General features: G+C 35.8%; 5 protein-coding genes across 7 annotated transcripts in view; 3 read left to right on the top strand and 2 right to left on the bottom strand.

Moving 5' to 3' along the window:
- The window catches only part of LOC129787150 (flotillin-2), a 131,420-nt gene that overhangs the window by 4,062 nt on the left and 102,961 nt on the right, over positions 1 to 24,397 (bottom strand). For 2 of the 3 annotated variants that reach the window (XM_055822500.1, XM_055822501.1), the window contains exons 2-7: positions 8,322 to 8,509; positions 6,316 to 6,424; positions 889 to 1,105; positions 682 to 817; positions 329 to 543; positions 74 to 257 (exon numbers count right to left, since the gene is read on the bottom strand). In XM_055822500.1, coding sequence (XP_055678475.1) covers positions 74 to 257; positions 329 to 543; positions 682 to 817; positions 889 to 1,105; positions 6,316 to 6,424; positions 8,322 to 8,509 — 1,049 coding nt within the window. Of the gene's footprint in view, positions 1 to 73; positions 258 to 328; positions 544 to 681; positions 818 to 888; positions 1,106 to 3,925; positions 6,203 to 6,315; positions 6,425 to 8,321; positions 8,510 to 24,397 lie in introns of those variants that run through there. The other variant, XM_055822502.1, reaches the window with a different exon arrangement.
- On the top strand, positions 9,680 to 15,387 carry LOC129787131 (glucose dehydrogenase [FAD, quinone]-like). The gene is made up of 4 exons (XM_055822467.1): positions 9,680 to 10,239; positions 13,071 to 13,307; positions 13,373 to 13,543; positions 13,607 to 15,387. The coding sequence occupies exons 2-4, from the start codon at positions 13,097 to 13,099 to the stop codon at positions 15,106 to 15,108; spliced, it is 1,884 nt and encodes a 627-aa protein (XP_055678442.1). The 5' UTR covers positions 9,680 to 10,239; positions 13,071 to 13,096; the 3' UTR covers positions 15,109 to 15,387.
- On the bottom strand, positions 15,333 to 17,556 carry LOC129787130 (glucose dehydrogenase [FAD, quinone]-like). The gene is made up of 3 exons (XM_055822466.1): positions 16,736 to 17,556; positions 15,891 to 16,665; positions 15,333 to 15,834 (listed from the first exon to the last, which is right to left on the bottom strand). Exons 1-3 carry the CDS (start codon positions 17,473 to 17,475, stop codon positions 15,460 to 15,462), a joined length of 1,890 nt encoding a protein of 629 aa, XP_055678441.1. The 5' UTR covers positions 17,476 to 17,556; the 3' UTR covers positions 15,333 to 15,459.
- On the top strand, positions 18,591 to 21,641 carry LOC129787137 (glucose dehydrogenase [FAD, quinone]-like). The gene is made up of 4 exons (XM_055822475.1): positions 18,591 to 18,683; positions 19,500 to 19,689; positions 19,747 to 19,880; positions 19,937 to 21,641. The coding sequence occupies exons 2-4, from the start codon at positions 19,536 to 19,538 to the stop codon at positions 21,515 to 21,517; spliced, it is 1,869 nt and encodes a 622-aa protein (XP_055678450.1). The 5' UTR covers positions 18,591 to 18,683; positions 19,500 to 19,535; the 3' UTR covers positions 21,518 to 21,641.
- On the top strand, positions 21,791 to 24,227 carry LOC129787140 (glucose dehydrogenase [FAD, quinone]-like). The gene is made up of 3 exons (XM_055822478.1): positions 21,791 to 22,267; positions 22,326 to 22,459; positions 22,527 to 24,227. Exons 1-3 carry the CDS (start codon positions 22,114 to 22,116, stop codon positions 24,102 to 24,104), a joined length of 1,866 nt encoding a protein of 621 aa, XP_055678453.1. The 5' UTR covers positions 21,791 to 22,113; the 3' UTR covers positions 24,105 to 24,227.

Below are 24,397 nucleotides of genomic sequence, written 5' to 3'. Positions count from 1 at the left end.
GCAAATAAATGGCCATTTATTGAAAGAAAACATCCTGCGGCAAAGGAAGGGCAGGAAATGCATTTCAACTCACCTTGGGCAAAGCTTCTAGGACGATATTCATTATAGCAGCATCTCCGTATTGTTTGTACACGCCGGCTTTCATTCTCATCCTCTCTGCTTCAGCTTTTCCCACTGATTCAATTGCCGTCGCTTCTGCCAAACCGATTTTCTTAATGCGCTCAGCCTCAGCACGAGCTACTTCAACGGTCTGAGTTCTACAAAAATAATAATGTTGCATGAAATGCCGAATTCCCTTAAAACAAAACATCCTTAAAGGAACACTAACCTCTTGCCCTCAGCAATCATTTGAACTCGATAGCTCTCCGCTTCTGCTGGAAGCCTCACGGTGGCATTCAGCTCCCTCTCCTTCCTCATAATTTCCTGAGCTTCAATTTCAATCTGCTTACGTCGCTCCACAACATCAATTTGAATCTCCTCATTACGGATTTTCTGCCTAATTTTAGCTGCTTGCAGTTCGTAGGCTAATTGGGATTCGGCTTTCTGAAATGACGAAATAAAAAAAAGTGTGGTACATATGAATTTTCAGTATGTCTCAATGTTTTTCTTTTTCATTAATTTGTGGGATATCATCGGGGGGCCATGGGCAGGGGCGTGAGAGAGAAGAAAACCATCAAATACCGCAGTGTTGATTTCTTGATCAAAATTCGCCTTCTGTAGTTTGTACATTCTCGAATTGTCCTCGATTTTCGTGTCGGTTGCATACTTCACGTCCATGGCGCTCTTCTCGCACTCCGCCTCCCGGATTCCTGCATCCCTGTGAGGCAAATAAAGAAATAAAATTGTCAGGATTTTATTGAAAGAAAGAAGAAGCTGCAGGTTGCTCACCTGTTTGCTTCAGCCACTCCCGCATCGGCGTCACGCTTGACACTGGCCGTTTGTGCTTTGCCCAGCGACTGCAAGTACTGAACATCGTCGTACACATCCTTGATGGTAAATGAAAGGATCTCGATGCCCATACGGCCAACGTCAGGTGCCGCCACTTCGCGGACCAATGCTGCGAATTGGTCGCGATCTTTGTAAACTTCTTCGACTGTAAGAGTTCCTGTAATGATCAAAAGAAAAAAAACGTTGAATTTTATTCTTTAAACTTCTCTTAAATTAAAAGATTTTTCTAGGGCTACAGAGCTATTCTATTTGCATAGAAATTAAGGAAGCAGCAGAAAATATTGTGCAAATATAAATACTCCTTAAAGAAATATTATACTTTCAAATTAATAATTCTTAAAATTTGATAAATAACCCGATAGAATTATAACAATTAGTTGGTATACCACAATCGTGGCATACCAAGTATTGTAATCGTCGGAAAAACCGACAACCTCAGATCGGGCTCAAACTTGGTATGAGCACGTTTTAGACATCCCACATTACGAAAGTGGTGGTGGAAAAATTTTGATCCGGCCGGCCTGCCGTCCTGCCGTCCTGCCGGTGCGCCAAACTTTGCCTTATATCTTAAGAACGGTAACAGATAGAGACTTCCGGTTTGAAGTTTTCTATAGAAATGTGGGTGTAAAATTTCATTTTTTCACATTTTCAAAATTCAAAATGGCCGCCGTCCGCCATTTTGAAATACCGTGAACCACTTCCCTTATAGTTAGAGGTCTGAAATTTTAGTATGTTGTAGTGCTCAGTGAGATGTTTTCATCAATAAATCATACTTGAAAATCGGTCAATCGGTTTAGCAAATATGGCGGCCTAAAGCAAAAAGTGTTTTTTCAATATAACTCGAGAACGGCTTGACCGATTTTGACCATCTTGGTATCAAATGAAAGGTATTGAGAAGCCCTACAACAGTCTAGAACATTCCAAGTTTCAAAAACATCCGCAAGAGGCGCTAAAATCGAAAACAAAAATTGCCTAACTTTAAGGGGCAATATCTCCGAACATCTGTTATAGATTTCCTTTAAATTTTGATATGTCGTAGCCTGACTCAATATCTATCATCAGTCCAAAAATGAAGAAAATCTATGTCTCCGTTTAGAAGATATAGCCATTTGAAAAATTCTTGAATTTGAAAAGTTCTAAGAGCCATATCTCTTGAACGGTCTGTCCGATTTTGCTCAATTTGGTATCAAATTAAAGGTTTTGCAAAACTCTATAACTTTCCGAAACATCAGAAATCTCTAGAACCATTCCTTGTGGACAAAAAGTGCAAAAAACTGTTTTGGTAGAACAAAAATCCGCCATTTTGTGTTCTGGAGGTGACCTTGAAATGTATCGCAATATACATCAGATTATAGCTTATTTCAATAGCTTTCCATAACTAGTCAAGAAATTTCTGTAGGTCTAATAGAACTTAAGATATAATCATTTTAATCTGTCAAGTTGCTTAATTTTACAAAAAATCGACTTTGCCTACTAATACTACTCACAAATTAAATAACAACGCATAGACTGACCCATCCGCGTTGTGGTATACCAACTCTAATAACTGGACGCGTTATGATTGACTTTCCCAGGAAACTGTGGAGAAAACTTTGATTTTCTCATCAAATTATTGTCAAATATGTGAAAAATTCTTGAAGGTTTCATTTATAAGAATTTTTCTCAGGAAAATGATGCTATATTTGTTTATGCTCTAGGGATGAGCAAGTTCTAAAGCGAACTATAAGTAACACTTGTTAAAATCCTGGCTAAATTGAATTTCACCTCAGAACTTTTTCAATGGAGAAATATTAATTCCTTAGTGGATTAAGAGACTATAGAAATTGCAAACTCTTTTCTGGTCAAGAAACGTGATTTATCTCCTAGCTAAATCATATTTATTGAACTTCCTTTCCACTCAACTAAATTCTCTTCGTGGGAAATTCAATTTATTTATTTAAAAAAATATTGTTCCATTTATTTTTTTTCCAATATACATAAGTTCACTGAATTAATAAATTCATAGAATATTTTGGCATTAAACTCTGCACTAATTAGACACGAAGTTTAAGCAGGAAATTCAATTTGTACGTAATTGAATGGGAGTAATAAAGAGGAGGCAATGTAGGTAGTTGATGAAAAATTAATGTGGGTTAATATCGCAGCTGAAGAAATCCATTACGGATTAATTTGGAATTCAATTGGCAGGGAATCAAAAATTCAAAACTGCTGCAAAAGTTCTTGTGAATTTTCCTTGAGAGAAGATAGACAACAGTGTGATTCAGAAGAAATTTAATAAAGAATAATTATAAGGTGAAATATTGAAGGATTTATTATTAAAACGTATAAAAGATTTTCTCACACACGATTGAGGCAAAAGAATTCTACACGATTCTCACTTTATGATGCAATTTTATAAACATTTCAAATCAAGCTTGACATGACCTCACACTGCTTGATTTTTTATTCAATCCATTACAACGATGTTATGATTATAAAGTTTTCTTACACAGCAATCTTCTAAAGGAGATAAATGATGCATTAAGTATTAAAGAAAAGTCATCTGAAGAGATTAAATTTTCCACCCTTGGGATATCTGGGGAATTAAAGTGTGTGTCTGTCTTTCATGATTGCAATTCATCGTTATCACAGTGAAAAAATCCCCTTGGGGGACATTTGTGGATTTCTCAACTAAAAACTTGTCTCTCTGACGCTATTTGCTAAAGCCAAAGAAAAAGAGGAAGAAAAAAAACTAGCAGAGAGTAATGAAATTCAAACATGATTCAAGTGGACGAGAAGCAAAAATTTTAAAGGTGAAATTCACCGACAAAATGCGAAATTCACATTTTGTGAGCAACCTACAAAAAGATTTATCACAGCACTGAGGTGTTGAATGGAAAGAATTCTGTTTTGTGTGTGGATTGTTGCAATGAAAGTGGGAAATAAAGATGTACTAAATGGTGATAATTTTTCTCCTATGTATTTATCACATTATTACCTCTTTATAACAATGTAGGTAAATCCCAAGATTAGTGTCAATTTAAATGCACCCATCCAAATCATTTTTCACTTTCAAGCACAAGAATTTCCTTTTAGCATAAATAAGATTTTTTTTTTGTTAAAAAATTTTCTCCGTCTTCACTCGTTGCTTCGCCACGATACTCTGGCACGTAGAGCAGTGCAAAACTCAAAGCTTTTAATTGGATTCAATTGAAAATAAACTCGTGCCTCCGAATGGTGTTTGGTGCAGAATTTTCTGACGACATTCCCAAATACTTAATAATCTCCCACGCCAAGATACCAAGAATAGCGTAAGGAGATACCCGCGTAATCACTGCAGATGTACAGTATACACCTCACAGAATTAATTACAAAATAACTAAGGGTGTTGTGTTGATAAGGTACACCGCAAGTGATAAGAGTTTTGCACGCAATAATTCGACGCCGTGTGCCAAGACGAAAATCTCACAGCAAACTGATTTCCAGTTTCACGGACGTCTTTCCCGACTCAAGAAAACTCTCATAGTGCCTCAAACGTCTGTGTGTGTCTGTCTCGTTGGAGAGACGCGCGAGAACATACAATTTGAGTCATGCAAATAATGAGCTGATTTTTTTTCTATATGTTGTACACACAAAGTGTCTATGAGAGTGGAAAAAATGGGATATGGGGATAGAGAAAAAGTCTTGTGGGAAAAATGACATTGTTCTCCATACTATGTGAAGAAAATTGCGGCGATTTTTTCCGCTGAATCAGGTGCCTATATGTGCGATAAAGCTCGCATATATTTTGCTACTTACACGGGATTAGTGCGACATTTAAAGGGTTATTCGGAAAAATTGCACGAAGTTAATTAAAACTGTTTGGCACAGAAATGAAAGAACAGAATTGATGAGCCTATAATTTTTCTAATAAACGTATCTTCTTATATTTATGAAAATTAATGTTTTCTTGCCATTTGCACAGTGAATTTAATGAAAGAAAAATCTTTATGGATCATAATTGAGTTATATAATATGTTGATTAATACATTTGGGATGAAATATTTTGCTTTTATAGAGATAAATGAAAAATTAATGAGATTTATTTGATTCTTTCAGAAGAATAATAAATAAATAATTTTTTTGCTGAACATTTCAAAGAATAATAATTAGTTTTCCTGATGAAGAGTACGTAGAAAATATAAAAATAATTTGATATAAATATTCAACAGATAATTTAGTCAAATTTAATTTTCTTCTTCTGAAGCATATTTTTATCATAGCGTTAGATAAAATTTTATAAAAGTAAAATAAAACTTAAATTATGCAAATTCTCCGTGAAAATCATAAAGCGCCATAACAATCGATACAAAACTATTCCAATTGATGGAAACTTTATCGAACGAGTTAAAAATTTTCACACAATTTTGAATTTAACTGATATAATGCAATTCGGAAAAATATAGAAAATATTATGACAAATGCAATACTGTGGTTATTAAATTTAAATAGATTATTAAAAAATAAATAAAATTGATATGACGAGTGTTTCATTTTTAGTTATTTAGGAAATGAATTCTGTAAGTTATTAATAGATTCTAAATTAATTTCGGAAATTTAATTTTCTGGAAAATGGAGATTTTTCTTTCCAATGTTTTTTCTTTACAAATTAGAAGTGATTTTACGGAACCCCGAAAAACCTTTTAAAATAATTATCATTGTGTTCTAGTTTCCTGTAATAAAATACATAAATGGACATTCTCAATACCAATTTATGATTGAATAACACGTATTTCATTAGGAGAATTCAATTTAGAACCACATTGTAAATTTTCAAACATTAATTATCTCCTTTCTTCTCCAGAAGCGGAAAAGTTCAGACAAATTTTTCACCACAACTTAATTTTCTTCACGAGCCTTTTAGTGGAGCAATCTATTCTTCACGTTATTTATCATCAAAATACATTCTTGAACGTAATTAAATCGTAGTATATGGAAAATCATTTGTAGGTGGCACACCTCGCTTGCGCTAAATTAGTTGTTCTCCTTTAGAAGCTAACACTGGTTTGAGGCGCTTTATCTGCGTGACATGAGAGAATTGCAATGAAATTTATAATAGAATAAATTTGCATAGAAGAAATTGCGAAAATGGAGCATCTGCATAACAACTTGTCACACTGAATAATTTTAAACTATTTCAATTTCCATCTTCTTCTTCTAATAATATCCCACACACAAATATTCAGCAGTGTGAAATTTTGAGGTAATTCACAGGACATTCTTCAATAAAAATATTGGCCAAAGCTCTAAAATTAAGAGTCGAAATAATCTGCTTAAGAGACAAAATAGAGGGTGCTTCAGTAGCCCGAAAAAATATCAATTTGATGCAATAAAATTCAAAGAACCTACCAAGAATGGCTCTCAAGTGTCCCTCCAGGGTTTGCAGGATGGTCTGCTTGATCTCCTTGACAGATTTCCCCAGAAACTGCTCACTGGCAGTCCCGAGCAATTCGTCGGCCTGATGGTGAAAATAATACACGTTCATCATCTATAAATAGAATAAGAAAAAAACGCAGGGGATGAGAATCAGCATCCGTTGGCCCGCCGTCGACTTGCACTAGAGAGGGTTGGCTTTTACATTTTGCGAAAACCTGTGTTGTGTATCACTTTCCATTAGGGGAAAAAAACATTACTTCCTTTTCACCATGAAAATTCGGAAAGAAAAGTTCTTTTTTAATATTATTCTCATCAAAAAATAAACTACAACACCAAAATTATATTTTTATCAAAAATTACGTGCTCGAAAAGGAAAAATAAAATTAAAACTTTTTAAGAAATGAAATAAAAAAAATTACATTTCCGATCGATGATTTTTTTTAAATTTCTCAAAAAACGCACAAACTCTCAGAATAAGAGGTAGGTATGTGAAAAGGAATAAAAGAAAAACAAAAAGAAAAAACAGTGCAAAAATGTTCGCGGCACACGCTGAAGATGCTTCATCGTCATCCATCCTGCAGCTGATGATAACATTGCATTATCAACAGATTATTTTTTTCTTTCAATATCTAAATAAAAAATAAAGAAAAGAAAATAAAATTAAAATAAAATAAAAATAATGTCTTAAATTAAAATAGAATAAATAAAACAAATTTTTAAAATAAAACATAAATTAATCACACTTTTGAACAAAAAATCGTGCATGTTAAAAATGTTAAGAAAAAATTCTCCTGCAAGTTCACACAAAAATATCACTTTTATTTTAAAATTCAAATTCGCCTGCATCGAGAGCTGTTTTCTCACATATCTCTTAACTTCAAAGAGCTTCCAACGGTGATTTATTAAAATTTTATCATTAGTTAAAATATGTTTTGTGTAATGAGTGGAAATTAGCAATTTATGTTGGTACTTACTTTGCAATTTGTATATTTGATAAAAATTTTATAACAATAAAATGAATTAACATGTACACAACATCCCAAATTATGTGTACTGAAATTTAATCGTGCACCCATTGAAAGCAAAATGAAAAAAAAATTAAGCATTTGATAAGAAGGAGAGACACTGCAATAAGTCTTTGAAATGAAGCTCATTTAAATTAGCTCATGCACACAAGAAATGTTGCAAGAGAGCCAAATGAAACAAAAAAGAGTTTGGTAATGAATTTCTCAATAAGGTCTCGACTTTATGTATTTAGCAAAAGACTGTGGTGCATTTCGTGGTGCAAATCAACGTTCGATAAGAGATTGCAAAGAGTGTTTCCAGGAAAGAAAACAAAAGAAAACACCATTTTACAACATAAAATTCATCAATAAAAAAAAACTTACACGCTGGTTGATCTTGAAATCTTTTAAGTGTTTCGCTATCAAAGGCTATTAAATTTTTGAGAGAAAGTTTGGAGGGATAGCCGCTATAATTTATAGACATTGTTGTGTTAGATTAATGTTTTAGAATTGGCAATAAAGGTTTAAAGGAAATGATTTGCAATAAAATTCAAATTCAAAGAAAAACAGCCACAATCTCGATGGACGTTCCTAAAGCGAATTTATAAAATTTGCATTAGACTAAAGTTCTTTTTTAAGGGTAGTTATGATACTTTCAAAGTTCTTACAGACTAAATTAATAAAATGTTATAAAATTAATTTATTCTATGTTAGTAAATTCAATAAAATACAGCAGGAACTCTGGAAAAAGAAATTCTAAATGTAAATCATCTAAATCTAGAGGTTAGTATAAGTAAGAAAAGGATTTTAATATTTGTTAGGCAAAAAATTTGTAGGGCGGACAACATGCTAGAGTCCTAAATGAGAAAAAATAATAAAAATGCAGGAGAAAATATCTTTTAAAAGAAATTTCTTTATACACAGAAAACCTGGAAAATGTTGCCGGTTTTTGGCCTCTAGACCCGCTGGGCATACCTTCATGATCTTGCACTGTGCAACACCTGTTACTGTCAGAGGGACACCCTGTGCCGTCTCTACGCCCTCGCACATTGGGTTGAGTGTCATCACTTCCAGGGAAAGGCGCTGAACATCGGTGACTAGCCACCAGGCCCAGGCCCATCCTCCCACGATTGTCCTCTTTCGCGTGGATCCGCAACATCCACCTGAAATTGAAGAATAATTTATGTTAAAAGTTTGTTTAAAAAGAAATTAAATTAGGAGAATATTTTAATGATTGCACCAGATCTTAGAATTTTTCATTGATTTTTTTTTCGTGAAGTTCATTTTATTTTTATTTTAATGTCTTACAATTTTTAAATGTTTTATTTACCACACAATATTGAATGGCATTTTAATAATTCATTCTTACTTAGGTAGATAATAGTAGGTACTTGGTCTCTTAATTTAAGAGATTAAAGAAGTAGATACATACATATCTACAGGGTTAGATAAGTTGCATGTAAAGCTTTGAATAGATTCTCATTAAGTTTTTCTTTAACAAAATTATATTTTAAATTTACATCTAATTAAAATCACACCGTAGAATTTTTATGGTATAAATTAAATTTAAATTTGTAAAATAATGAAGAAAAATTAATATTGTTTTGAAAATACCAACTGAAACCGAAAAGCCAATCCGTGAGTAAACCCCTATATAATCGATATTGATGTACAACAATGTATTTTATTTGAAAACTTTCATTAAAAAGTATATATTGTGCAGAGTGTTGTATGTAGAGTATATAATTTTGTGTGAGCCCAGCCAAGAAATGGTTAAACATTCCACACGATCGCCCCTTTGAGGTCTGTGAGTGACTACGTGATGAATATCAGGTGAAAGATTAATCGAGAGTCTCGCGATCGAATGGCATGGAAATGCCATGCGTATGTGTGTGTTGGGGGAAATGAAGTGCAGACAGAGTGAAAGATTCACCTGAGTGACTTAATAAAATTCCCATGTATCAATATTGCTTCCTCCAATCCCGTTTGCCAGCTGATCCCATGTCGCGTTGATCTTTACGCGTCACTGAAGCTGCGCACTTGATCGTGAACTTGATCTTCGTTTGGTAATGCGCTCAAAGGCTACATATTGCCTTGTCGCACAGTGGAGCAAGAGTTGTGCAGGTGAAATGGCTCTGTTTCATAATCTCTTAGTGCTTATTGCCTTCCCCGTTGTCGCCCGGCTCGATCACCTTCCTCGCGCGGGAGATGTAGGTGATCAAGTAATGGCGCACATGCATACGTGTGTGATGGCAAAGAAAATTTTCTTTCACAATATGGGCTCCCTTTCAAACGTCTTGTGTATTTGTACAACAAAAACCCACACCATACACCATCATCCATCCATTGAGTAGCTCACAGTCCAATGACTCGATCGTGGCTTCTTCAGTTGCCGAAGAACTGTTAGTCGAAGAAGACGCAGAAAGAAATTCCTCCGTCACTTTTGCGTGAAAGTTGCATGATTTTATTCGACACCGCGGGATTACTGTGTCAATTTTGCTAAGAGAATACAAATTGCTTTGGCTTTTTCTTTTGCCAACCCACCATTCAACTGTGTTAACGTACACCATCAAGTGTCTCTTCTGTGCCACCCAGAAAGTGTCTCACATTCCTCGTGTAAGAAAATTTTTATTTAAAAAGAAGAGTGGAATTCTGGAACACAAAGTGTTTGGGATAAAATTTACGAGATTGCGTTCCATACGGATTGTTCGTTGCAACGAAGCCAGAAAAGCTGCAATTGGTGGTTAAAATGTCTGCTGTGCTGGAATAACGACATTATTGCCACAGAGTTGCATCGCGAAAACTTATTTGAAAAGGCACCTCTCATTTCTAACACATAGCTGGTGCTAAAAGTTCTCCCCCATTCTTACATAGAGAGAGAGAGCATTTTGTGGTAAGACATTTTATAGATAAATTCCTTTATTGCATTTTCAAACACGCTGTGCAAATATTTGATTGAAGAAATTGAAATCTTCTTATGTGCGGGAGAGATCTTTTAATTTAAGAGAAGCTCCATGTGAAATTATATACCAAAATCTCTTTTTCTCGCTGTGCATTATTCTATTTCAAAATACCCATCGCAGCTGGGGAGAAATTTAATTAAATTCATTAAATGATTTACCTACTAAGCACACTCAGTGAATGCATGATTGTATGACATCACAGGCGAGTCATTCATGTTTAACATTACCATAAAATAAAGTGACGAAAAGGTGAAGAAAATTCATGAATAAAAATTCGCAGAAAGAAATTGCCAATAAAATTCTCTCATTCTCTGCAACATTTTGACCTTCCTACAACAGCCAGAGTTTTAAAAGCAAGTGCAGTGATGTTGAGCCATAAATTTTTTGTCAAGAATGCGTGAGGCATTCCATTAAAAGCACCCCAAAAAGCAATAAGGAAAATAATTTCCAATTTAAGGAAAAAGTCCAAACACAGTCTTAATTAATTTTCTCAAAAACTCAGTGAATCGTGTCAAATGCACTGCATTATTTTCTTGCATTTCTTCCTGTGCAGAGAAATATTCCAAATGGGCAATAAATTATCACTTATTATTTTCACTTATAGGATAGAGAAATTATTATTTCTTTTTAATTTATGCGAACTTCTTTTCACACCTTTGCAGACCGTGAAAAGTATCAATTTTTCCCTCATTTAGCCATTATATAATGGATGAAGAAATTGGCATAAACTTCCACATAATCGAAATTGCCCTTGCCAAGGAGTTAAATGAGTGGAAAATAAGTATAATGTACAAAAGGAACTTTAAATTGACGTAGAAAAAAAGAAATATCTTTTTTGTACACTGTTGGGCACACGTGGTGTGTACAAAAAGCAACAAATGATCTGGAACGAGTCATTTTCGTAAATGAGCTGTTCATTTTCATGCGGAAAAGAATAATTTCTTTAATGGAAGTTTCTCGAAAATTACCAAAAGGGTTTGAGATGACCTACTTCTTGGCCATATCGTTAGATCTTCAATTGTTCAAGAGTGAAAATAAGTGATTAATTGCACGAAATTAAGCTTATTTTGTTAATCTCTGCTCTTTCGAATAGAAAGGAATTTGTTTTTTTCTAGATAATTAAGTACCAAGCAACGTTTAAGTTTTGATCTTTGGCGTTAAATGTTTACTGATAACATATCTAATTGTCGTTGAAAGCTCAAATAACTTTATTTTATGTTGTGGAAAAATTCCAAATATAGTCTCACGTCGAATTTGCGAGCTTCCTTAATTTTATTTTTAGAGAAGAAAGAGAATTTTCTTACCGCAACTTCACCTCAATTGTTTCCTTTCTTTGGAATAAGAATTTATTTGTTATTTTAACCCAGATGCAACAGTTTGTTTTAAAGGAATTTATTCATTTTTGGGGTTTCATGAAATGAAAATATTCATCCATCAATGTTTGCAGAAGTTATCATCTTTTCTATACATTGAGAAGTTTATTTTCTGCAATTCAAACTAAAAGAATTAAATTATCTGAACTCAAATAAATTTTATTCAACTCATTGTAAATGTGCTGAAGCAAAATCAACAAGAAAATTCGTGAATTTCTTACAAAATGTGATGGAAATTGTAAAGAATGTCTCCCATTTTCTCGTTCATCTATAACGATGGAATCTCACCCAGGGAATGGTGTAACATAAATTTTATGTTTACGCTGTGGTTTCAATGGCGAGTTCTCATTGGAATTGCATGCTGCACGAGTTATGTTTGCTCTATAATGTATTTTCTGCTTCTTGGCAAAATTGTGTCACACATCATTCGAATTGCCGATGATGACGAAAGGAAAGAGAATAAACTTGAGGAGAAATGGCACAGTTCTTTCTGAGCCGTTATACTTCTCAAGCACAATCAACAATTCTTTTCACGTTTATATAAACAATTTATGTAGGTATATATACTTTATTCGCATCATACCAATAAACTCACCAATTTACAACTCTCTGAATCACATTTCGCGGTATGCTCGCAAGAATTCTTAACGAATACTGTTATTCTGCACGTATTTTTTAGGTACAACAATTTATAAACATATAAAATATTCTTCTTGCAATGCTACATGGGGGATCTATGTTGTGATACCCCATTGAGATGATTGAGCGTAAAAGTTCCCAATAAATAATGGAAATCAACGGCAATTGAAAGTTAAGTTTATTTTCACTTTGACCACGCGCGCGCGCACTTAAAGAGATGCTGCAACGGCAATGCGTGCAATCTGCAATTGGATGGTGGATACATTTAGAGAGTGTCGGTATAGATTGCACAGGTGTTGCTAATTGATGTATGGGAGGTAAAAGAGTGCCATTTAGTGCACAATAAGTTGCACTTTTCCCGCTCTCAGCAGAAGCTCACTCAGACGCGCAACACTGAAAGCCGGGTGCGCATTGAAAGTAAATTCAATGCCGGGGGAAGGGAGACGAACCTTTGGAGAGTGAAATTTTCAAGACATGTTCTCCTTCACCTTTTTTGCCAAAACATTTCTCAATATAGACACACTTTTTCACTCTCATCAAATCATGCTAACTTTTTTTTCCTCCTCTTCTTCATCTCATTTCTTCAATGAATTTCTCCACCAGTTAGTGTAAATTTCCTCGTCAAATATTAGCTACAATGTAGTATGACTATGTCCACGTAATTTTCACTTCCACAGACAACTTGCCTCCATTGATTACCAAATTTAAAAAGCAAAAAAAAAAATAACAGAAAAAATTCATCTCTTTAGCAGAAGCAACGTGATCACGTGGAGCCATGAGTGCGATCGTTGGGGCTGCCAATGCAATAGGTGGAGCAGCCGTTTCAGCTGCCAGTAGTGTTGGATGGTTTGTGCCGATGCTCGTGGCAGCTATTGCCTACTTCCAGTATGAAGATCTTATGGATCCAGAGTCGAGACCCATTGATGTCTCCACATCAAATATGCTGGACGAGTATGATTTTATAATAATAGGAGCGGGTTCGGCGGGTAAGAATCACAAACTTTTTAACAATTTCGCAAGATTGCTAAATTCCCTTGCAATTCTTTTTCAGGGAACGTCCTGGCGAACCGTTTGACTGAGGTGGAGAACTGGAATGTGCTCCTATTGGAAGCTGGAGGAGATGAAACTGAGATTTCTGATGTACCCTTAATGGCTGGATACCTACAGCTCAGTAAACTCGATTGGAAATATAAGACAGAACCTCAAGGAACTTCGTGTCTAGGTGAGAATAATAAATTCTTAAATTTTTGAAAAAAAAATATTAAAACAAATCTTTTTTTTTTAGCAATGCAAGGTGGAAGATGTAATTGGCCACGGGGGAAAGTTATTGGGGGATCTAGCGTATTGAATTATATGCTCTACCTTCGTGGGAATAAAAAGGATTACGATGAATGGGAAAAATTAGGAAATCCAGGATGGGGCTACAAGGATGCTCTGTACTACTTTAAAAAATCCGAAGACAACACTAATCCCTATTTAACAAACACTCCATATCATTCAACAGGAGGATATTTAACTGTTGGTGAAGCACCCTACCATACACCCCTTGCAGCAGCTTTTGTGGCAGCAGGAGTTGAGATGGGCTACGAGAACAGGGATATAAATGGAGAGAAGCAAACAGGCTTCATGATAGCTCAGGGAACAACAAGAAGAGGAAGTCGCTGTAGTACAGGAAAAGCTTTTCTCAGACCTGCTCGACTACGGCCAAACCTCCACGTAGCTATGAATGCCCATGTCACCAGGGTGATGATTGATCCTGTGACGAAGATCGCATTCGGTGTGGAATTTATTAGAAATCGTAAAGTTCACTACGTTCGTGCACTCAAGGAAGTTATTCTATCAGCTGGTTCAATTAATTCACCCCAAGTACTAATGCTCTCTGGAATTGGACCTAAAGCTGAGCTGCAGAAACATCGAATTCCCATGATTCAGGACCTACAAGTGGGAGAGAATTTACAGGATCACATTGGACTTGGTGGATTGAGCTTCTTGGTTAATCAACCCGTAGCTATTGTTGAGAATCGTCTCCATTCAATGTCAACTGTTCTGCAGTATGCCGTCTTTGGACAAGGACCTCTAACCATTCTAGGAGGAGTTGAGGGATTAGCTTTTGTGAATACAAAGTACGTTAATGCATCAGACGACTATCCAGACATAGAATTCCACTTTGTTTCGGGATCAACAAATTCAGACGGTGGAGTTCAATTGAGGAAAGCTCATGGCTTAACTGAAGCTTTCTATGATTATGTTTTCGGACCGATTAACAATAAGGACACATGGAGTATCATTCCAATGCTACTAAGGCCTAAAAGTATTGGTTCCATTAAGTTGAGGAGCAACAATCCATTTGACTATCCCTACATATATCCTAATTACTTTAAGGATGATCACGACATGAAAACCCTTATTGAGGGAGTTAAGATTGCCGTTGCGCTATCTAGGACACAGTCTATGCAGAGATTTGGATCTCAACTTGCAGCTTACAATTTCCCCGGATGTATGCACATAAAAATGTTCACCGATGCATACTGGGAGTGTATGATTCGTCACTACACAGTAACAATTTACCACCCCGTGGGAACTTGCAAGATGGGACCCTATTGGGATCGTAGTGCCGTCGTAGATCCACAACTCCGGGTCTATGGCATTCGTGGTCTTAGGGTCATTGATGCCAGCATTATGCCAAAACTCGTGAGCGCCAACACGAATGCCCCCACGATTATGATTGCCGAAAAGGGAGCGGACATGGTGAAGGATTTCTGGATAAAGCGCAGCCAAATGTTTTAGCATAAGCAAAAGTTCCACGGAAGATCCATTCCGATGCTGTGATTTGTGATAAGCTACAAGAGAAATGCGCCATTTTTTCGTGTAATTCTGTGGCTCAGAACTTCTTATGTAAAAAGCAGGAGGTCGATTCATTTGCAGACGGGGTTCAAATTTGACAAGAAAAAAGTCTGACTGAGGAAGCACTATTTAAGAGAAAATTCGTCGTGGTAAATAAAAACTACAAATTGTATGAATGATTTTTTTTAATTTTAAGAAATAAATTTTATAAAAAAAAGAAAATAGTTTTATTGAAAAACCTTAAACTAAGGATCTATATGGCGAAAGGATTTTGTCTATAGCAAATTGTCAGAACTAATAGTGCCTTAAGTGATCCTCTTTGATCATATCACTGGCTTTCTCAGCCACCATAATTGTAGGCGCGTTGGTATTTCCGGTGGGAATTGTGGGCATTATGCTTGCATCCACAATGCGAAGTCCTTGTACACCGTAGACTTTGAGTCTCGGATCCACAACGGCCCATTTATCATGTTTAGGGCCCATTTTGCACGTTCCTACTGGATGGTAGATGGTCTGCGTGTAGTGCCTAGCCATGCACTTCCAATAGTCATCACTCAGATATTGTAGATTCATGCAATTAGGGATCACGAAAGGATTAAGGGTGGCATTCAGAAATTTCATCATTTTTGTCCGTGAAAAATGGTAATATCCAAATTTAGCTCCTTCAATCTAGAAAATTAAAAGATTTCAATCAGATAAAAAATTCTAAATAATCATTAACTTACCAAAACATTTAGATCATGTGGATGATCAAAGTAGTTGGGATAAATTAGGGGATGTTCGTAAGGATCCTTGTTCTTTAGTAAAATCCTTCCTCGACTCTTTGGTCTCATAAGGAGCGGTACAACCATGAAGGTATCCTTGTAAATGATATTCTCATACACATTGGCATAGTAATCATGAGACATTCCACTTCCCCTTTTGCTGTAGATTCCCCCATCTGAGTTATCTGAATATGCTGCCATGAAAAGTTGAATATCTGGCCAATCTTCATGAGGATCTTGATACTTTGAATTAATAAAAGCCATCACCTCGCACGCAGGCATAGCATAAAGTGGTCCATCGTGTTTGTAGGTAAATTCCTTAATTGCATCCACTGTGATCAGTTTAGGGATCACAAAGCTGAGACTATCGTGAGAAATGGGATTATGTATTAAATACGTCCCACCGCCCATTGCTACGTGATCTTGGAGATTCTCCCCTACTCCTGGGGAATCGTAGATCACGTGAATCCCATGGTGCATGAGGTGATGGGCTGGCCCTATTCCAGATAGCATTAATAGCTGGGGACTTTGTATTGCTCCTGCACACAGAATTACTTCCTTTCTTGCATAAACTTCCTTTAATGGCCAATCGTGCTTCCCAAAAACCACACCATAAGCAATTTTGCGGTGATCAATAAGGATCTTTTGGACATGGGAATGAAGTGAGATGTGGAGATTATGCCGATGAGATGCTGGCCTCAAGTAAGCTTTAGCTGTGCTACATCTTAACCCATTTCTATAATTGAAGGATTCATTTTAGTGCTAGTTATTAACGAACTAATGAGCACTCTGAGAGATAAACAAACCTGAGAGTTCCTTGGGATCGTGCAAATCCATACTGTGTGGCTCCATTGTAGTCCCCATGGGGATTTAAGAGTCCCAATTCACCTGCTGCTTTCAAGAAAATCTCCATAAGAGGTGACACGAATCTGTAGTATTCAACAGTGAGAGGTCCATAGATTCCGTGGTAGTCGCTGCGCGCAAAATGTCCTCGAGCATCTTCGGATTTTTTAAAGTAGTGCAGAACATTCCTATAGCTCCATCCTGGATTTCCAAGATGCTCCCAATGATCGTAATCTTTGCGATTTCCACGAACATACAGCATTGCATTGAGAACACTCGATCCACCGAGAACTTTCCCCCGTGGCCACAAGCACTGACCATTTTCATTCATAAGGCAAAAATGTTCCGTGGGCTGCGTAACGAACTTCCAGTCCAACTCACTTTGCTGCAGGGTTGGAAAGAGTTGTGGCACATCGGATATGTAGGTCTCATCGGGGCCAGCTTCCAGGAGAAGAACACTCCATTTTTGTACTTCACTCAATCTCGCCGCTACAGCAGCTCCAGCTGATCCCCCACCAATAACGATGAAATCATACGTATCATAGCCATCGTCTGGATGGAGATCGTGCACCCTGTGGTGATGATCAACAATGTCTGGTCGCTCAATTTCAATGGCACGATTAAGGAGGAAGATGAGCGCAAATCCTGGACCATAGGTGAGAATAATTCGGGCAGCTGTGAAAATTCCTGTAAGTGTCACCATTTCACACTTTCCGCACCAAAAATTCACGAAACACTGCCACTAAATCACCCACATTCCACCGCATAAACCTACTTTTGATGATGATGGCAAAATGAACCATTTTTTGCTGAACACCTCAAAAGGGCAATGAATTGTTGGCTATTATATGTCATCACGTCAATGATAAATAGCTTTTCATTCAACAGAGAAATTTTTCCTACTTTAATATTTGATTTATTAAATAGATAATTGGCTATTTTTTATTACTTTTCCGCGTGTAAGATTTTATTGAAAATTTTCACTTTCAGTACGATTATAAGAGGTAATAAGTAAAAGTTTTATGATGATTTGTGGAAATTTATGTTTTAAAAAAAATCTCAGCGAGACTTCTTTTGCTCACAGACACTGCCTGTTTACAAAATATAATAGAAACAGACAGTCTCGAGTTGCTGCATATGTCTAGCCAAAGCTCTTGAGGTCACTAACCCCCCCACGGTTTTTTTTGAATAATTTGTTAATTTTATTCAAGCTTTTCTTAAGCCCAATTCGTCAACATTTTGATTCAAGTTTTCACTTTTTCTGCTCAAATAAATCTTTAAGAAACTAGTTTATTAAAATTTTAATTTAATAAATTAGTTTTAGAATTTTTCTCACCTCTCACACATACATAATTTAGTCTATCTTCTATACATAATTTATTAATATGACGTCAATAGAACATAAAATATATGGCTTTTGCAAAGCTTTTGGGAAGAGTTGAGGGGATTTATCTCAACTCAGACAATATAGAAGATGTTGCCTTATTTAAGCAATCAAGTTCTATATGTAAAAGAATGAATATATTAGTTTCTCTCCTTTTCTTAACCCTTGCCATACTTATTTAACAAAATTCAAATTCAATTAGGCCTTAAGAATTTATTTATTTTCTTAGGACAAAATATTTCTAATTAAAACAAAACGAATGATTTTTTTTAAAATAAATTTCAAGTAAAAGTTTAACCTCTACGTATGCAGAATATCTCAAGAATCGCCGAAAATTAACGCTTGTGCGCGAAGGGTTAATAAAATTTGCATACTTGCTATATGGTTCTTCTTCCCCAAAATTCTACAAATATCCAAGAAATATTCTCAAAAACTCAGTTGTGTTTTAGCATTAGAAGAATCAAGATCTTATTCTTATTCCTATCAGTTCTGTGTTCAAAAATTGGATTTTTGCTTTGTGGAATTGAGTTAAGTTTTATAATATTTAATTAAACTTTGTTAAAAATATTCTTAAACTGTTTTCCTGGGAAAATTAATATACGACAAAATTATAGAGCAAAAAATTACTAATAAACGATTTCCATTAAAAAGCGCAAAAGAATTTTAAGAACAGTAGTTGATCAATTTTCTTCAAAATTGCAAGGTTTAACTTCGCAATTATTTAGTTAAATATATCATCATCACTATGGTAAGATATCACAGTGCTCAACAACTGGGGCTATATGCACTAGTTAAATATAAGATTTATAAAGTATTTTCATTATTATTATTTTACTGTAAAATAAGTAGGGGAGAGCGGGGTTAAAAAAGTCACTTAAGGGTTTAGAAAAAGCTCAAAATATCATATTTCCCAAACAGATAAAGCGAAATGTATAGCTCAATTCTTTAGGATATTTCTTACTCTACAAGTCCTTCTCAGATCATTTTGTTCTATCTAGCTAGGAAATATGAAATTTTAGGCCTTTTCCAAACCCTTAAGTGACTTTATTAGCCCCGCTCTCCCCTAAAATAAAAATCTTTCGCAATATTGAACAAAAAGCCAAAAAATCTCAAAAGTCTTATAAGGCTTCAGCGACTCCAGTCCAGACGTTAAGTTCATCAACCGGGCTAATTTGAATAAATTAAGCATAAAGATATTCTATATAGTTTAGAAATATCTTCTACATATGTATGTATATATTCCTGAATCACAGATCAAATAAAAGTTATCGCAGAGGCGCGTTTTAGCATTTTTGGCGTTTTAAGATTAATTTCAAGAATTCGGAAAACTTTTCTTTAAACAGATTTAAAAGCGCTTTAGCGACAGAGTCTTGAGAAAGATGGATTGCTTTACATCTCCTTGTGCTAATCTCAGTACTGGAGCTGCTAATCAGTTCCTGTCGCTTCTTTTCAACTACCTGGCGGTAGCACAATGTTCTCTTTCACCTCCTGAAATGTGGCCTGCAGACTATGGGGACATTGCCATTAAACGAGGTAAATTACTGAGATTTAGTGAATATTTAGAAGTTTATATTCATTAAATTTTAATAGGGTTTGAGGAGTACGACTTCATCATCGTTGGAGCCGGTTCAGCTGGATGTGTTCTTGCCAATCGTCTTAGCGAAAATCCAGAATGGAAGGTTTTATTGCTGGAAGCAGGAGGAGACCCACCAATTGAGTCAACTGTAAGATTTGACGATACTTTCCACAGGAAGCTTTATAGAGATAAATATCTTTTCAGATCCCAAGACTCTTCTTCCCATTGCAAGTCCCACCATATGATTGGCAATATTATGTTGAACGTTCACCGAATTACAGTTTATTCTCAAGGAATGGCGATTTCTGGCCAAGAGGGAAAATGCTAGGTGGATGTAGTTCACTTAATGTAATGTTCTATGTGAGAGGAAACGATGATGACTACAACAATTGGGAAAGACTTGGAAATCCAACATGGGGATGGGATAATGTGCTGCCTTATTTCAAGAAATCCGAAAGGAATATTGATCCAGAAATTGCTAATGCCTTTGGAGGATATTACCATTCAACAGATGGACCAATGATTGTCTCCCTGTACAACAGTGATGAGCCAATTAACTACCTCATTGCCCAAGGGGCTCAGGAATTAGGCTTTGAATTTTTACAGGATATTAATGCGAATAAGCATACTGGATTTGTATTTTCTCAAGGAACTATTAATGCAGGAACAAGAGTAAGTACACTTACTGCATTCCTAGTTCCAGCCATGAACCGTCCGAATCTGCATATCGTAAAGAATGCTCACGTTACAAATCTTGAATATAATGGCGATGGTGTAGTTAATGGAGTAAGGATGATTCTCAGAGGAGAACAAGCATTAAGTGCCTACGCAAGGAATGAGGTAATCGTAAGTGCCGGCACAATAAACTCTCCTCAAATCCTAATGTTATCTGGAATTGGACCAGCTCCTCATCTCCAGGAAATGAATATACCTGTAGTACGAGATCTTCCGGGAGTTGGAAAAAATCTACAAGATCACCCTGCTGTTCCTATTGTGATAAAGCTTAATAAGTCTACAGCAGTCTCCATAACTGCTGCAGAAATAGCTCAAGCTTTCTTCCAGTATTTAACAACTCATACCGGATACTTTGCTACTATTGGAGCACTTCAAACTATAGGATACGTCAATGTGCAAGATCCTTTTGCAAAATATCCCGATATCCAGTACTATCACATTGCATTCCAGAAAGGACAAGTGGATGATATTGTTTCAATGTACCGAATTGTTGGTTACATCGATGCTCTTGCAGAAGCAGCTGGCCAAGCAGTACAAGAAACTAATATCCTCATTGTTCCAGTTACACTGTTAACACAAGAATCTCGTGGAGAAATCCTCTTAAGGAGTGCAGAACCAACTGAGAAACCACGCATTTTTGCCAATTATTTAGCAGAATATGCGGACACAGATGCCCTCATCAAGGGTATTCGACTCTACATTAAGTTCTTAACAACGGAAATTTTCCGTGCTAATGAAGCTGAATTGTTCATAATCCCCATTCCTGAATGTGATGTTCATGCATATGATTCTGATGAATATTGGGCATGCTATTGCAAGTACATGATAACAACAATCTTCCATCCAGTGGGTACAGATAAAATGGGTCCTGACACGGATCCTGACGCCGTTGTTGACTACAGATTGAAAGTAAAAGGCACCACAGGCTTAAGAGTTATTGATGCAAGCATTATGCCACGAATTCCAAGAGGAAATACGAATGCTCCAACAATTATGATTGCAGAGAAAGGAGCTGATTTTATTAAAGAGGATTGGGGCTACATTCGATGAAAGAAAAATTTTATTCGAAAACAAAATTCACAAAACTCAATGATGTTCAACTGAAGTGAAAAATTTTCTCAGAATGATGTAAGACAAGAGCAATGTAGCAAATAAAGTATAAAGAAAAAAACAGGAACGATGTTTTGCTCAAGAATTTAAAAAATGCACACGGGTGAAAAATAAACAATAACAAACGTTACAAAATGTATGTGTCTGCTACATGATATGTATATTATATGGCCACCCAGTCTCACAGACATTTTGGAGATTACAATAAATTAGTGCTTGTTTTTACCATCCTCTCTTTAACATTACACGAGACATCATAGGCCGGAATTTCAGTGGATAGCTTAGAATTCGATGACCCTTTAATTCTGTCGCATTATTTGAATTTTATGTCGCTCAAACCTATAGACTGGTTTTAGTAAAGAATATTTTTGAAATTCCTTAACTCTTGTTATGAGAACACACCAGTTCTATTTGTGATTTCGAAACCAACACACCAAGTCTCTGCCTCAATTTATTAAGTGAATAATATTGTACTATTTCTCTTTAAAAAAAATCTTTATTTGTGAAGCAACATTATTTCTGTTTAGTACGTGAAAATGAATTGTTCTACACCCCCATGTGGAAATTTAAGCGCAGGAGCTGCAAATCAGTATTTATCGCTCCTTTTCAACTATCTAACCATTGCCCAATGCTCCCTTTCGCCACCTGAAATGTGGCCAGCAGATTATGGAGATATTGCCATTAAAAGAGGTAAAAATGTTTTAGTGTTTTGAGACAATTTCTAAACTAAATCAATTAATTTTCAAAGGATTCCCAGAGTATGATTTTATAATTGTTGGAGCTGGTTCAGCTGGTTGTGTTCTTGCTGATCGTCTTAGTGAAAATCCAAAGTGGAAAGTCTTGGTTGTGGAAGCAGGAGGTGATCCACCGATTGAAGCAACTGTGAGATCTAATTCGACATCTTTTTGTAAGTCCTTCTTCAATAAAACTATTGTCTTTTTATTTACAGATACCAGGATTGTACCCCAGCATGATGAGAACTAGTTACGACTGGGAATATTATTGTGAACCATCTGAAAAATATGGTCTTTTTTCCAGAAATGGAATTTATTGGCCAAGAGGAAAAATGTTGGGTGGATCAGGCACACACAATGGAATGTTATACATTAGAGGAAATGAGAAGAACTACAATGACTGGGAAGCTTTGGGCAATCCAACATGGGAATTCACAAATGTTCTCCAATACTTTAAGAAATCAGAAGCAAACAAGGATCCGGAAATTGCGGACGATTTTGGTGGATATTATCATTCAAAGGATGGTTTGCTTTCTGTTGAACTCTACAGGGACAATCAATCAATTAATTATGATTTTATTCAAGCCGCCAATGAGTTGGGTTTTAACTTTGTTAGAGATGTTAATGCAAGAGATCACATTGGCTTTACATTTTCTCAAGGAACTCTCAAATCAGGGTTAAGAGATAGTACGGCAACAGCTTTCCTAGTTCCGGCCAAAGATCGCCCTAATCTTCATGTAGTCAAGTATGCTCACGTTACAAAACTTGAGATTGATAGCAATGGCGTTGTCACTGGAATAAGACTGAATTTACATGGAAAAAAGGATATGATCGTACATGCTAAGAAGGAAGTGATCCTAAGTGGAGGAACTATTAACTCCCCTCAGATTCTTATGCTATCTGGAATTGGACCTGCCGCTCATCTTCAAGAAATGGGAATTCCCGTTATTCAAAATCTTCAAGTTGGAAAGAATCTGCAGGATCATCCTATTATACCTATATTGGTTAAACTCAATAATGTGGATACACTTCCAGAAACTCCCGCTGATGTATTAAAATACTTCTATCAGTACTTGACGGAACATTCTGGGATTTTGGCATCTGTAAGCACAACCCAGACATTAGGATTTGTCAATGTTGATGACCCATTTTCGAAATATCCAAACGTTCAGTATTACCACCTTTATTTTAACATGGGACAAGTAAATGAAATTCTCGCCACGGTGAATATGATGGGGTACGCAGATAATATACTTGAGATTATAACTTCCCTTATACAACAATCTCACGTACTGATGCTTATAGGGACAGTAATAACTCCTCAATCAAGAGGAGAAATTTTACTAAGAAGTTCGGAATCAGCAGAAAAACCCCGAATTTTTCCCAACTATTTGTCTGAAAAATCTGATTTGGAAAATTTAATAAAATCAATTAGATTAGGCTTAAAATTATTAGACACTCCAACATATAGAAAACTCGGTGGAGAACTATTTGTAATTCCAATTCCAGAGTGCGATGCTTTAGAATTCGACAGTGATGACTACTGGGCATGCTATATAAAATATATGATTTCAACGGTGTATCATCCAGTAGGGACGAACAAAATGGGTCCTGACACGGATCCTGATGCTGTTGTTGACTACAGACTAAGAGTTAAAGGCACAAAAGGTCTCAGGGTTGTTGATGCGAGCATCATGCCAGTGATTACAAGTGGAAATACAAATGCTCCAACAATTATGATTGCAGAAAAAGGTGCTGATTTTATTAAAGAGGATTGGGTCTATACTCTATAAATAATTTCCTTTCAAAATAAAATTAAATGATGCTTAAGAATGTAAGCAATGTTATGATTTCATTAAAAAACATTAAGGTAAATTATTAATATGTGAAATTAAACAGAATTATTAAAGAGCTAATTCATTTAGATTTCAATTTAGAATATATTATGGTTGTAAAATTTCAGGCACATCGAAACATGAAAAGATGATAACAAATATGATTTCATTTACCTAAAGAAAACGAAGAACACTTTCTTTTATTGCTTTTTTATTGATCGTTCCTCAAAACACTACTGGTCGGCATCTTA

Source organism: Lutzomyia longipalpis, chromosome 1, assembly GCF_024334085.1.
Source record: "Lutzomyia longipalpis isolate SR_M1_2022 chromosome 1, ASM2433408v1".
Lineage (NCBI taxonomy): Eukaryota > Metazoa > Arthropoda > Insecta > Diptera > Psychodidae > Lutzomyia > Lutzomyia longipalpis.
The sequence above is the reverse complement of the archived record's forward strand: the minus strand, read 5'-3'. Positions and strand labels throughout refer to the sequence as shown.